The sequence below is a fragment of the Brienomyrus brachyistius genome, chromosome 2 (genome assembly GCF_023856365.1).
Source record: "Brienomyrus brachyistius isolate T26 chromosome 2, BBRACH_0.4, whole genome shotgun sequence".
Classification (NCBI taxonomy): domain Eukaryota; kingdom Metazoa; phylum Chordata; class Actinopteri; order Osteoglossiformes; family Mormyridae; genus Brienomyrus; species Brienomyrus brachyistius.
In genome coordinates this window covers 48,890,552-48,903,200 of record NC_064534.1, presented here as the reverse complement: position 1 = coordinate 48,903,200, position 12,649 = coordinate 48,890,552, and the positions used below count along the sequence as shown (strand labels likewise).

Genomic DNA, 12,649 nt, shown 5'->3' with positions numbered 1-12,649 from the left:
ATCTTTCTTTGTAGCAGTAAATGTTCTGAGCTGCACTGCTCTCAGAAATGTTTACAAGCTGTTATGTTTATGATGTTATGAGCCATTATGTTTATGGTGTTTTGAGCTGTTATATTTATGATGCTATGAGGTGTATTTCTAGGAAGGTCGTATTGTACGGCTCCTCGTAGCTCATGCCCTGCGCTGTGTGCAGGTCCGGCGTCAGGCCGAGGAGGCACAGCTGAAGACCCTGAGGGAACAGGCTCTCACTCACCACCAGCACATGGAGGCCTTACGCGGCTGCATGCAGGTCAGCTGCTCAGGCACTCGCAACTCTGTCTGTGTTCCATAGCTACCCTCACGCTAAACTGTCACGCAGACATTAAGGATTCGGGAAAGCCAGGACCAAATGTCACCAGGGTTACAGCCATAAAATGATGCTAAAAAGAGAGACCTGGAGATAAACAAAACAGCGATCAGGACTGAAATTGTGAAACCTTTATTTTAATGAGGAAATGGACATGGTGTATAGCTCAGCAGATTAGACCACTGTGCTGGTTTATATCCTGTGGTCAGCAGAATGATGTCACTGTTGGGCCTTTGAGTAAGGCCCTTAACCCCAATTGCTTTGGGGGCTGGCTGACTGCTTTCTCAATGTCACTTTGGTTTTTTTTAGTGTCTACTAAATAAGTTAAATGTCATTGGGCTTTGAGTGACATTATCCATAGTATATTTGATAGTGTGACACTGCAGGTTATAAACCAGCCAACGCCAAAGTTTTAGAGCATTATCTGTGGCTTTATAGCTGGGTGTACCAACACCCAGTGTGATTCACTCATTGAAACTCACTGACCTCTGAGCGTGAGTGGATGGTGTTGTGGCTGAGAGGAGGTCAATCCAACCCCAAGTCGTTTCATAAGGTCCAGCTCCTATGTCATTGTAGCTGAAAGATGAGGAGCTGAAGAAGCTGGTAGCGGCCCAGGAGCAGCGGGTGGAGGAGCTGCAGATGGAGGCTCGAGAAATGGTAACCAGTCAGACCATACCAGCAGACACTGGGAACAAGGAAGGTTCATACCAACAAATGGCTGTTAGTCCACTATTAGTGGGCACACTTACACTCACACACATAGTGACAAAATGACTCACCAGTGGGATATTTACAGATAGCAGGTAACTTTCTGAGTACTTGGAGCTATTCACTGACTGGCTGCAAAAGATTTATCACATAGCCCAAGGTGGGTATGTAGTGTTTTACCCCCCCCCCCCCCCCCCCCGGCCCTTACTGCCCCAAGCTTCAGCAAGCCGTACAACAGGAGCAGAAGAAGTGGGAGACAGAAAAGGAGGAGATCCAAAGGCAGCAAGACTTAGAGAAGGAGCAAGACCGGCAGGCGGTGGAGAGAGCGAAAGAGGAAGCCGAGAGAGAGCAGAGGAATGTCCTGAGTCAGCAGAAGCAGATCATCCAGCTGCAGCGTGTGAGTTCAGATGGGGACAGGGCGTGGGCTATCATCACACACCATGGGCTATCATCACACACCATGGGCTATCATCGCACACCATGGGCTATCATCACACACCATGGGCTCTCATCACACACCATGGGCTGTCATGGTGATGCTACCATGGTAACCGACTCCTAACCCACTGCACTCCCACCACTCCAGTGTGAATCTGCTTTTGTTCCTCTGTCCCTGTTCTTCCCTCTGCCTTTCACTCATTAAGGTTCATCTTCTGTATCTGTAGCTTCTCTGTGAAAGATTCGCTGCTCCCTCGATCCTTCGGTTTCTATGCCTTCCTGCAGACAAGCTCCTTTTTTTCCTGAAATCCTCTCTCTATTGACTTTTAAACACTTTGCAGAGCGAAGCAAACTTCTTTTCCCCATGACATTCACTAATCACTGTTCCGGGGGTATATTTGGGTGTATCCTTGGCAGGGAATACAGGAGCTGGAAGCTGAGGGGTGGCGGCTGCGTCGGGAGCAGACATCCGCACTGACCGAATTGCGCAGGACTTTCATGGAAGAGCAGCAGGCAGAGCTGCAGAGGCTGTCCAGACATGCAGAAAAGGTCAGAGAGAGTGACAAGAAGACAAACTGCTGCAGTCAGTCACAGTCAGGATCACCTGTTTGTATATAGTTGTATTATGATGTAACATATGGGCAGGTGCATATATAGAGTGTGCCCTGGCTTTAATGTCTTATGATCACTAAAGCCTAGTTGGATAAGCAGTTCATGAATGAGCAGAGGGTGACCGCCATCTGGTGGTACAGAATGATATTGCAGTGATTTGAATACCATAACACTATAGGCCAGGATTCCCATAATGGAGGGCCAGTTTCCAACACAGTTTGCAGGTTTCCCTGCTCAAATGTTGATCAGCTAATTATCAGGTTTAGTAGGTGTGTTTGAGCAGGGAAATCTGCAAACTGTGTTGCATACTGGCCCTCCAGGACTGGAATTGTGGAATCCTGCTATAGGCATTTGTTGATTGAACCTGACTGCAAATTACTCTTCTCAGGAGCGACAGAGGGAGGTGCGACAGCTACAGAAGGCTCTGGAGCGGGCCAAGGTAGATGCCAGTGGCCTGCAGGGGGTGCTATTAGAGTGTAAACAGACTCAAGAGGAGGATGCAGCCAAGGTGGAACAGCAGCACAGGGAATTGGCTCTGGCACTTGGGGTGGAATGTCAGCGCCTGCAGGAGGTTCTTGGGCCTACAGAGGGTGCTGTAAACCTCCAGAGCAGGTAATCCTGAAGCTGCTGTCAGTCACACACAAATGAACTCAAAACTGCATGATTAGCATACAAATGCTGGCAGCCAGTTACAAAATCAGACTGCCTAGAACCTTTTAATTGAGGAAAGTGGAGAGTGGACAGCATGCAGTGCGCTCTGTGCTGAGGGGAGCTCTGCTCAGTCCTACAGTGGCCCAGGCAGTACACACAGTGCAGGCACTGGGCAATCAGCTCCGTGCACTCATCTCCCACCTGCGGCAGGAGCTGGACTCGCAGAGAGCGGCCGCACAGCGTCTGATGCAAGATAAGGTACAGCTCTGTTCATGTTCTCATAACCGGTCTGATGTAACGCACTGCTCTGCTAACGTTTCCTCTGCCGTGGTACTGATTAAGGTCAAATTTCTCATTTTAAAATCATTTAACGTTTCTAAACGTTTATGGCTGTTTCCATGTCTGTGTGTGTTTGTGTGCGCCTTCTGGCTCAGGAGCATGAGCTGCAGAGACAAAGGGACCTGCTCGCAGAGGAGAAGGAGCAGACTTTGACCTCACTAAGGGAGCATCTGATTCAGGTATGCATGCCTTATGGCTGCATAAAGAACTTCTGCACTGTATACTGACCGCTGTGGCGACCTGGAGGCCATGAACATCTGACCTGTTGGTCTTTAGCTTGATGAAGGTGGAGAGGCTGATGTGGTTGCTATGGTGATCCATGCAGGAACACATGGAAGAGCTCAGCAGTCTGAAGAGAAATTGGCTACGCAGCAGCAGCCATGAGGAGGGTGGTCTGATCGCATCGCTACGGCGACAGCTACAAGATAAAGATGAGGAGCTGCGGGAGGTGCAGAGGAACATGGGCCACTGGAAGGAGCAAACCACGGCTCGGCTGGCGCACAAATTTGAGGAAGAGATGATGGCCGAGCTGGAAAGGTGAGGAAAGGCAGAAGCTTCACAGCAGCCCAGCTAGGAGGGAGACCCAGGAAATCAGGGCCGGGACCAGCAGACTGGCCCTGAAGAACAGTGACAGGAGGCAACCAAGCGAAATAGATCAAAGTTTAAGTAAAAGCATAATGAGACCCAGCATGAATCCACACCTGTAAATAAGGTCAATGTGGAAGGAAGCACTGCTAGGTCACATAAACCAGTGCACAGGGACATTTGTATTAATGAGTAACAGATCCTAACAATGTCTATAAAGCATAGCTTACATATGTGAAACACACGATTAACTCTAAATTACAAATTATGACTAATATAGGTTAGACTGGGGTAGTCCTGTTGCCTCACACCTCCAGGACTGGGGGTTTGAATTGCCCCTCTGCTGTGTGTGAAGTTTGCTTGTTCTTCTCTTGTTATGCGAGTTTCCTCCAGGCAGTTTGGTGTCGTCCTGCAGTCCAAGGATGCGTGATTGTGTTCATTGGTCTCTCTAACTGCCTGTAGTGTATGATGTGTCTGTGATTCGTCATGGACTGGCATCCCGCCCTGTGCTGCCTGGGCCAGGGCAAACTGGTCCAATATGTACAATTTGTTTGAATACATTAACTTTGTCGGCCTTTAACTATATGACTCTTATCTTATGTATTATGAAATTATTTGCAGTATTGCACAGTTGTTATATAAAATGTATGTGGGAATGTATTTATATGAGGACTTGTAGTGTTAATGTAGAATTAATGTAAATTTTAACTTATGATTATTGTTTAATTTATAAAATTTAAGATAAACGTCATGAACAGAAGATTAATGCTTATGAATGTTTAGAAAGGTTGTATTGTGATATTTGTTTCACATGTAGAATCTACTTCCTCTAGATGCAAAATGGAGTTGCTAAAGGAGAGGTAATGAGTCTCATCACTGGGGCGCCAGCCGGAGTTGTGGTGTAGAGGGGTAGAGATAGTGGGATCTAGCTCCAGTCCATATTGAAATTGTTGAATATATAACGCTAATTACTGCTTTATTATATTGGAGTTTCATGAAGCAGAGGTTTCCACACGTCTCCTTGGGGCACCCTCAGCTGTTCCTTTTTCTGGTTTCCTCAACCAGACCTCACTGCTAAACTGATCGAGTGAGCAGTCGATTGGCTGAATGGGGTCTGCAGGTAGAACAGAGCAGAAATGTGGATTGGCGGGGGCTCCCTGAGAAGAGGATGGCAACCCCTGCCGTAGAGCATCCTAGATCCTAGTGTGTCCTGTGGTTAGTCTGTGGCTGCTGTGGCAACATGCATTGTCCTCCAGGACTGCTAACGCCGCATTTTTGTTCTAGGAGAATCCCAAGGACCAACGTGGAAAAATACACGCAGCTACAGTGGTGGGATGATGAGATGAGGTTCACCATGGTAAACATCTAGCTGAAATGCACGTGCTCTGTTCTGATATTTTTCAGTTAACTGCACCTACTACAAGAACAAATAATGGTCCTGATAATGACAAATGAAACTACTGCATTGTTTGGTATTCAGATTAATCCTGTTTACCGTGAAGGGCTATGTAAAAAAACACACACCAAACCCTTACAGTGTACTTCTGACACCATACTGTGTTCCTTGTCTCCTTGTCACTGGAGCAGAAGGGGCCTGCAGGCCTGCGCTCTGCTTCATCGCCATCCCTCCTCTTCAGCGATCCCTGTAGTGTACCTATTGCCCCAGGCCTGGGTTCCCTGAAGTTGCTGAAGCACCTGCGAGTGCGAGTCAGGCAGCTCCGCTCTGAAAGCTGGGCCCACACCAGCACGCTTGCACATCGGGCCACGGCGGGAGACCTGGCGGGCTCCTACCTGGAGACGGTGTGTACCCTCCAAATGACTGCAGCCATCGCTGCCCCTCTTAGTGCTGTGGTTTTCCCCTGACTCTGATTTGCAACTATGATCCATCTGTTATGTCGAAAGTGAACCTAGTTTAGTCATGAAATAATGTATTGGTAACATCCAGAATAAGGAAACCCTCCTAAATTACTTAACTTAGCACTAGGCCACCATAACAACTTCCATGCACCTGGGCAAAAAGCAAGCAAATTCTTTGAGGAACAAGGTTTCATTATTCAAGATTTAGTTTTTTCTCCTGGCATTTATAGACGAAATAACCGGCTTCAGTTTGTACACATCTAACCAACCAGCTTATTTAGTGCTACTTGTGATAGAAGTCAACACTAATACTTGTGTTTGGTGCCAGCAGATTTCCCCAGCACTGGAGAAGAACCGATCCTACACTAGGATGCTCCCGAGTTGATACAGACTCCACCAATCACCAGTCGTCCTAGAAAAACACAGACAAATTGAGGATCCTCATCAGATTACGCTTCATAGCCCTAACACTCCATGCATGAAGTTCTTCACCTTTCAGTGCATGCTGCTCTGAAGGCTGCAGTGCAAGGTGGGTTAGGTAACTGCTCTTTTACAAATGAATCTGGATGCATTCAGTTTTGCAGCAATCAATCACAGTGTCATGCAGGAAGTTAGTGCATATCTGTTTAATTCATAATAATTTTGTCATACAGATTCATGTTGATAATGAAAAGACATTTTAAAACTGTATTTACGTTTTTGCCAATGAAATTTGATTGCAAAAAATAATTACTGTTCAGTGCTGACAATGGTCACACTGATACCTTGGAAGGGAACAAGGACTGTCAGTCTTCACTGTGCTTATCGTACTCTTGAGTGCAAAAGTCACTTTCCAGCCACACTGCTGTTATGACAGCGGGAAATGACCACTGTCCTTTATTTTCGAAACCAAAGACAAATAAACTGTAGCATTGTCAGGGTACAAAAGCAGATGCAAGGCAGGCATACAGCTCATTACCACAGAAAATACCATCCATCCATTTTCTGCATTGTAGTGCAAGACTCTGACCTACTAACCCAATGCAAATAGCTTCCAGTAAGCTTCACCTCTTTGCTTTACCCCAATAGCAGTAACAAACTGAAATTAGCCTACGAATAGATGCCATAGAAACATTCTTTTAAACATTTAAGCCTAACCAATCTAATTGCTGAATGGAAAAGGGCATCTTTAAAAGCTGCAGAATGCAAACCAAATGACACATCTTACCTTGAATGCGGTAAAACCAACTTACAAAATCCTCATTAATACTAAACAGAAGCTCCAACTATTCTCTCCAACACAATAGCATTTTACCCAGGCATGAAGTAAGCAAAGGCATGTGAAAACGTACTTACAGCAGAGTCGCTGAAGAGATTACAGAAAGCGTACGCGATATGGATTAAAAACCAGATCGAAGAGAATTTGTCTTTCAACAACGGGTGCAAGGGTGCAGTTATCGGGTTCAATGGCGTGGTCCCTCAGGTCTGCTGCACCCCATAATGCCACGCTGAAGGAGGCCCAAACGGATGGAGTTTCCACAAAGGCGAAGCAGAAACAGCTGAGCAGATACTCCATGGTGACCGGCTCGCCGGGAATCTATTTGGCCCAAAACAGTGCAATTAACTGAGCATCAGGTCTGTATGAAAAACCCAGGCTGGCCCCCATGCTCGGTCTGAGAGGGGATAGAGGTAATAACACCCCCAGGCCTCTACAGCTCCATGTCTTCTTCAGCAGGGCCCTGAGCCTGGGGGTTACAGAACAACATGGCGGAGGGCTCTTGTTCACATAGTGTGGCATCTAGGTTTGGGGGCACGGGGATGGGGGTGGGGGTGTGCCGGCACGCCGCCTGCTTCCTCTGCCTATGCAGGGATTCCTTCAGCCTACGCGGCAGTGTCTCCTCTGGGGGCCGCCATAACACCAACTCCATGCAGGAACGGCTTCTGTGGGATGCAGGGGCAGAGAGACAGTGAACAGTGTGGCAAAAGAAGCAAATTAAGCTACATCAAACTGGGAAGGTTTCAAGAGCAGTAAAATTTGTAAAATAACTGTTCAGCTGTTGCAGTAAATGCACTAATTTTTGAAAATGTAGAACATCTACCTGAACTTCATTCATAAAGCTTAAAATAGTAAAAAAATGGAAGCTGTATATAAAAAGTACTTACACTGACTGTGCCACGGTGTGGGGGAGGATATCACCCAGGCCCTGCTGCAGACCCTCCTTCAGGCTGTCTGACATCACTAGCACTGGTCGGTTCTGTGTTTGATCCACATCCAGGTCTTCCTCATCCTCATCATCCTCCAGGGTTATCCTGTATGCCATTTTCACACGGTACATTAATGCTTGGATCATTTATACAACCAAACAGGTTTTAGATTTTTTTTAAAAGCATTATGGCACCAAGTGTGGGCTGAACAAATAGAACATGACTCAAATGGCCAATGGACACATTGTAAAACCACCCCCACCCTCCACTGTCCCCTAGGGGTCACCCTTGCTTACCGGTCTTCAATCTCCTGCAGGCGCCTCTGGGCTGCCTCTACCTCCATGCAGGAACCCTCAGCCTCTGTGCAGGGAAGTGCAGATGGGGAGGCCAGATACTGCGGGGCGGGTTCAGGCAGAGGGCTTGCAGGCATTACTTGAACAAGCTCAGTGCTGGTATTTCCCCAAGGCAAGTATGGCGCTTGGCCTGTCAACTTCCTCCTTTTGGGACTACAACCACTAGGGGTAACAAAGTCAATATAGAACTTCATTAATGAATTATGCAAAAAAGCCACCTACTTTCACAATCAGTCAGGTAACATAAACCTTTAAATTAGACTTTACAGAGAGAAACACAAAATAATCACACTACACTTAAGCCACAAAAGAACATTACTTAAAAGTACTTATTGCATTTTCTTGTATTTCTTCTGAATTGCTAAAGCTCATTTCCTGAGACCTTCTATCCTTTTCTCAAAACAGTAAACACAAAACCCAATTTTCAAGCTACATTTAACTCATCATGCAAAAATCAATCCACTCAACTATTTTACCTTTGCTCAAAATCAAAAACTGCTTTCAGATCATGCACCCAGGTAACACAAACACTACTGAGCAGACACACTAGAACAAAACATTGAAATCCCTACTAGCCAAACTCTTTCTAGCATGCAGAGAAACGTTCCCTGTGGATATAATCTTTTGCATGTTGGGCTGCAAAACTGGAAATCAATTGCACATAACTGTAGTTAAAGTTTATTTAGCAAAAATGTTTGTATATAACAATGGTTGTATGAAGCAATGTGTAATCTGCATTATTCAGCACTCCAAAAAAAATTCTGTAAAGGACTAAATAAATTCAAATGAGAGGCAGCCAAAGTCAAAGAAAAATGTTGATTTTAGCATCATTAACATGTCATAGGGTTGATTCGGGACTGAGAACTTCATCTATATCACTGGCAATGTTCTTCCCTGCTAGACAGAAGAATCCTCTGTTGTGACCCATCCATACCTTAACATCAAAAATAATCTCACCTATGGCACTTGCACTCTTTCCCGGCATGTGTTCTCTATTCTAATCACTCACTGGCTTCATCAGATGTTGAGAAATGTGTAAGAACAATTTTGAATTATTGTGTTTTAATGATGACAATTGTGTAGTTGTAGTTGACTTTTGCAGCCTGTTTGCCATTTTGCATCAATGTTCGTCACAGTGAAAAATGTGCTTTGTTGAATGAGAATGTGTTTAAAGTTTTGCAAAAAGGGTGAAATCAGATCTTCAGATTGTCTGACTAGGTGAACACTGCTTAAGGTTTTGACAAAAGTCAAAGTATTTGAGTTTTGGCAATTGACAGTTTTGTCAGAATAGGGTTTAGTGTTTTAGAATTTCAGAAACTAACATTAAAGACTAACAACCGCTCCGTCACCCATTCTTTTCTCTTACTCACTCATCAACATTTCTCCTCTTGTGCTTTCTCAGACATCTTTTCTCCCAGCTCCTAAATACTCATAGAAAAGTGACAAAAAAAATGGCAAATGTTAGGAGAGCTTCTTGGATAGTCAACTGTACAACTAAACTTTACTGCCTAGAAAAAGGTTTTGGAAAATCTCACGGAAAGCAGTGCAGAACGGGAAACTTATTTAAGGCCTTTCTGCAAAGACCAGTGTAAAACTATGACAAAGGTTTGAGCTGAGTTACTATCGGCTCATCATTGGTAACACATAAAAAGACAAAGACACATACAAAAACTATAGATAAACAGTCTTAGATTAACGCAAAGTATACTACTCCCGATCTCCCTCCCCCATCACAAACTTTAAGGAAACTGAACAGAGCATTAAACTTTATAGCTGATATCATCAACAGATAATCTACATCTATCCATTTTGCAGCTGCTTCTAATACATGGTTGTAGCAAGTCTGAAGCCTGCCCCAGCCAGAATAGGGCATATGCCTGGGATGGGATTCGAAGGTATCACAGAGTACCCCCCAGCATTTTATGGGTTAATTATTCAATAGTAAAGCTGGATGTTTTTGGACATTTACTGTGAAACCATGCACTTTTAAGTATGATTTAGAAATATGCAAACACAATGACTGAGACACTCACGAGCTTTGGACTGACACCCCCGTAAGGTGCTTGTGGTCAGAGGCCCCCCTAGTCACCCTCATGTCTGAGGTGTGGGCCAGCCCAGGGATGGGGTACAGTGACGGCAGGAAGCCCAGCTCACTGCTGAAGGTGTCAGACCTGTGCATGTCAATACGGAGCCTGAGTCTCCAGCCACTGCCGTAAGTACCTTCACTGTGGATGAGAGAATCAATTGTTAGAGATGAAGAACTGCTATAAAAATAAAGCCCTGAAGTGAAACGCTATAAAATTAGTTTGAGAAAGGGGTGACTATACAGCCACATACGTTAATATTATTTATTAATTCTGAGTGCCTGTAGCAGAAGGCCCTAACCAGAGTTGGCGTTTAGTTCTGTGAGTTAGAACTTTGCCCATGCTTAGAAGGTCACCGGTTCAAATCCCATGGTTAATAGAGTAATGATCCCTTGTATGTCACTTTACCCTAGATACTGCATCAGGGGCATGGAATCAATGACTGACCCCAAGTATTGCTCTCATCTGTGCATCTCACAGAACAGCAATAACATACAAAAAACAAAAGAGTGTTCATGTACTTGTTCATATGATGACCAATGAGTATAATTTCTGGAGAGAACTAATTCATATTTCCAGAAGGACTGAAATTGCTCATCCCTATCAAAATCTGAACACATGCAATTTTTGTGCAAAGATAACTTTCTTATACAATTCTAAGATTTCATAAAAGTAGCAAAAACAACACACACAAAACCAAGAGGTTTTGGACTTTTTCCATGCATCTTTTTAATAACAAATTGACATTTATTCCAGAGACTACACTGAGCTGCCAAAAAATTCTATGTATGTTTCATATTTTATGAAAACCAAATGAATAAAGCGTGATTCTCTCAGCACATATGAGGCACACCCATGAATGGGACAGTAACCCAACCAGGCTCGCGGAGATTTGCGTGAAAGAACGCATGGGAGTGACACAGGGGGCCATTTAAAACAGCTATGCGTGCAGGCCCCCGGAGAACTTTGTCACGTGGTTTCGAACCCCATACAAGGACACACACGGTAGTGCATCCAGGGAATGTCTTGGTTATCTGAAAGACTTCAGATAACGTAAAATTTTAACTAACATCCACACCTTAGCTTAAGTATAACTGACGCAGTTAGTTGATCAGTAATGCCTGGAAAAAAACACAGCTGGCATTTTTAAATAATGACCATCACTAGCCACGCGTTAAACTGTATTAAACAATGGATTAAAACAGAACAATAATGAATCCATAATATGTCAGATATGACCACCCGATTAAAGAAAAGTAAAGCTATTTTACTGTGATTCTTAACCCTACCTTCTTTCACAAGACATAAGCTAACTATGCAAGCCAACAAGTCTCAAATATAATTAAAAATCCATATCAATGTGGTTTCTGGAGCTTGACGCATAGCGCTTAAAATCGCAGCCATCGTAATTTAAAGAACTGTGTTTTTTACCATTTAACAACTGATTGAATTACCATCTGGCATATATAAACACTGGATGGTCTACACAGGTCTTCACTTTTAAAAAGGACGTTTTGCTTGACAGATATGCACGGTGCCTGGAAGCTGCTGGCAATAACCAAGTCTAGCTGGTCAACACTGTATGCTAACACACAATCTTGAGCCATTACACTTAATTTAAGGTTAGCCGGCTAAGTATGCATATCCTCATAAAATGTGCTACAACACGCATACATCCTTTACAGAGCTAACCATCTTTGCTAATTTAATCTACCAAATATAGTTTATCGAGATGCTAATAATAAAAACATACTAACGTCTGCACACATTTCGTTTCCAGGTAAGCGAAAAGAAATTTTAAAATGTAGCAAAACCCTTCTTTCTAACAGATTCTAAATATTCATGAGAAGAAAATTACCCGGTATAAGCAAGCTGCGTTTTAATAAAAAAAAAAAATCTCCTCAGATACAACACAACGTTAAACCCCGGTGCTGGTTACTCCTTCCTCATAGCTTGCTATTTTGCTACACGCTCATTGGTTCGTTAGATTCTCCATGTAGGCCCAAACGCCGCGGCTCTCGTCACTTCTAGAAAAGTCAAGCGGAAAGGTTCGTGGGAATTGTAGTTCTCTTGGAAACTTTTACGACCGTTACGTCCAGAACTTTCTTGTGGTGACGCTACAGATTAACCGCCGTAGTTATTGGTTCGGTGAAACCGAATACGTTATGCAGGTTTCTCTCTATTTTCCCGATGTCATTTCGCCCTTGAAGGTCGACCTGCCACTAGAAAATGACTGTACGGTTAAATGGTTATAAATATGCTTTTCTGTGTCTTGTCCAATTTTAGTGTCGAGGTTTTTATTCAGTTTCTGTGCGATTTCTGTTGACTATACATACGTTACACGGACTTTACCTCACACTCCATGAATAGATAGTGTATTGGCTTTATCTGGTAAATGACGAGCTTTCAGTTCAGGGGTAAACTTTCCGTTACGTATTTGTTCGTATCTTTCAGTTGAAGTTTATGCTCTTTTATCAGAAGAGCTCTAACTG

General features: G+C 44.0%; 2 protein-coding genes and 1 long non-coding RNA gene across 14 annotated transcripts in view; 1 reads left to right on the top strand and 2 right to left on the bottom strand.

Moving 5' to 3' along the window:
* Positions 1-1,220, bottom strand: part of LOC125711710 (uncharacterized) — a 2,683-nt gene extending 1,463 nt beyond the window's left edge. The window contains exons 1-2 of the long non-coding RNA XR_007383094.1: positions 833-1,220; positions 254-433 (exon numbers count right to left, since the gene is read on the bottom strand). This is a non-coding gene — a long non-coding RNA (uncharacterized LOC125711710). The remainder of the gene's footprint in view (positions 1-253; positions 434-832) is intronic.
* The window catches only part of si:ch211-102c2.8 (uncharacterized), a 23,905-nt gene extending 16,756 nt beyond the window's left edge, over positions 1-7,149 (top strand). For 7 of the 10 annotated variants that reach the window (XM_048980527.1, XM_048980543.1, XM_048980519.1 and 4 more), the window contains 12 exons: positions 194-289; positions 923-1,003; positions 1,272-1,451; positions 1,910-2,041; positions 2,493-2,716; positions 2,887-3,013; positions 3,190-3,273; positions 3,420-3,631; positions 4,513-4,539; positions 4,964-5,036; positions 5,267-5,479; positions 5,868-7,149. In XM_048980527.1, the coding sequence (XP_048836484.1) occupies positions 194-289; positions 923-1,003; positions 1,272-1,451; positions 1,910-2,041; positions 2,493-2,716; positions 2,887-3,013; positions 3,190-3,273; positions 3,420-3,631; positions 4,513-4,539; positions 4,964-5,036; positions 5,267-5,479; positions 5,868-5,921 (1,503 nt within the window). In that variant the 3' untranslated portion in view covers positions 5,922-7,149. Of the gene's footprint in view, positions 1-193; positions 290-922; positions 1,004-1,271; positions 1,452-1,909; positions 2,042-2,492; positions 2,717-2,886; positions 3,014-3,189; positions 3,283-3,419; positions 3,632-4,512; positions 4,540-4,963; positions 5,037-5,266; positions 5,480-5,867 lie in introns of those variants that run through there. The other 3 variants (XM_048980511.1, XR_007383035.1, XM_048980554.1) reach the window with 3 other exon arrangements.
* ccdc117 (coiled-coil domain containing 117) lies at positions 6,379-12,649 on the bottom strand. Of its 3 annotated transcripts, none has more exons than XM_048980852.1 (6): positions 12,510-12,649; positions 10,107-10,298; positions 9,444-9,494; positions 8,017-8,235; positions 7,679-7,825; positions 6,379-7,456 (listed from the first exon to the last, which is right to left on the bottom strand). In XM_048980852.1, exons 2-6 carry the CDS (start codon positions 10,250-10,252, stop codon positions 7,225-7,227), a joined length of 795 nt encoding a protein of 264 aa, XP_048836809.1. In that variant the 5' UTR covers positions 10,253-10,298; positions 12,510-12,649; the 3' UTR covers positions 6,379-7,224. The 3 variants fall into 3 exon arrangements, with proteins under 3 accessions (XP_048836809.1, XP_048836799.1, XP_048836791.1); XM_048980842.1 differs by lacking the exon at positions 12,510-12,649 and adding an exon at positions 12,016-12,143; XM_048980834.1 differs by lacking the exon at positions 12,510-12,649 and adding an exon at positions 11,915-12,117.

Excerpts from the sequence above, each read along its gene's own strand:
- ccdc117 (XM_048980852.1), bottom strand. The coding sequence starts at position 10,252 with ATGCACAGGTCTGACACCTTCAGCAGTGAGCTGGGCTTCCTGCCGTCA. Across the intron at positions 9,495-10,106 it reads GGGGTGTCAGTCCAAAGCTC|GAGCTGGGAGAAAAGATGTC; the intron begins GTGAGTGTCTCA and ends ATGAGTATTTAG. Across the intron at positions 7,826-8,016 it reads CTGCAGGAGATTGAAGACCG|GATAACCCTGGAGGATGATG; the intron begins GTAAGCAAGGGT and ends AATGGCATACAG.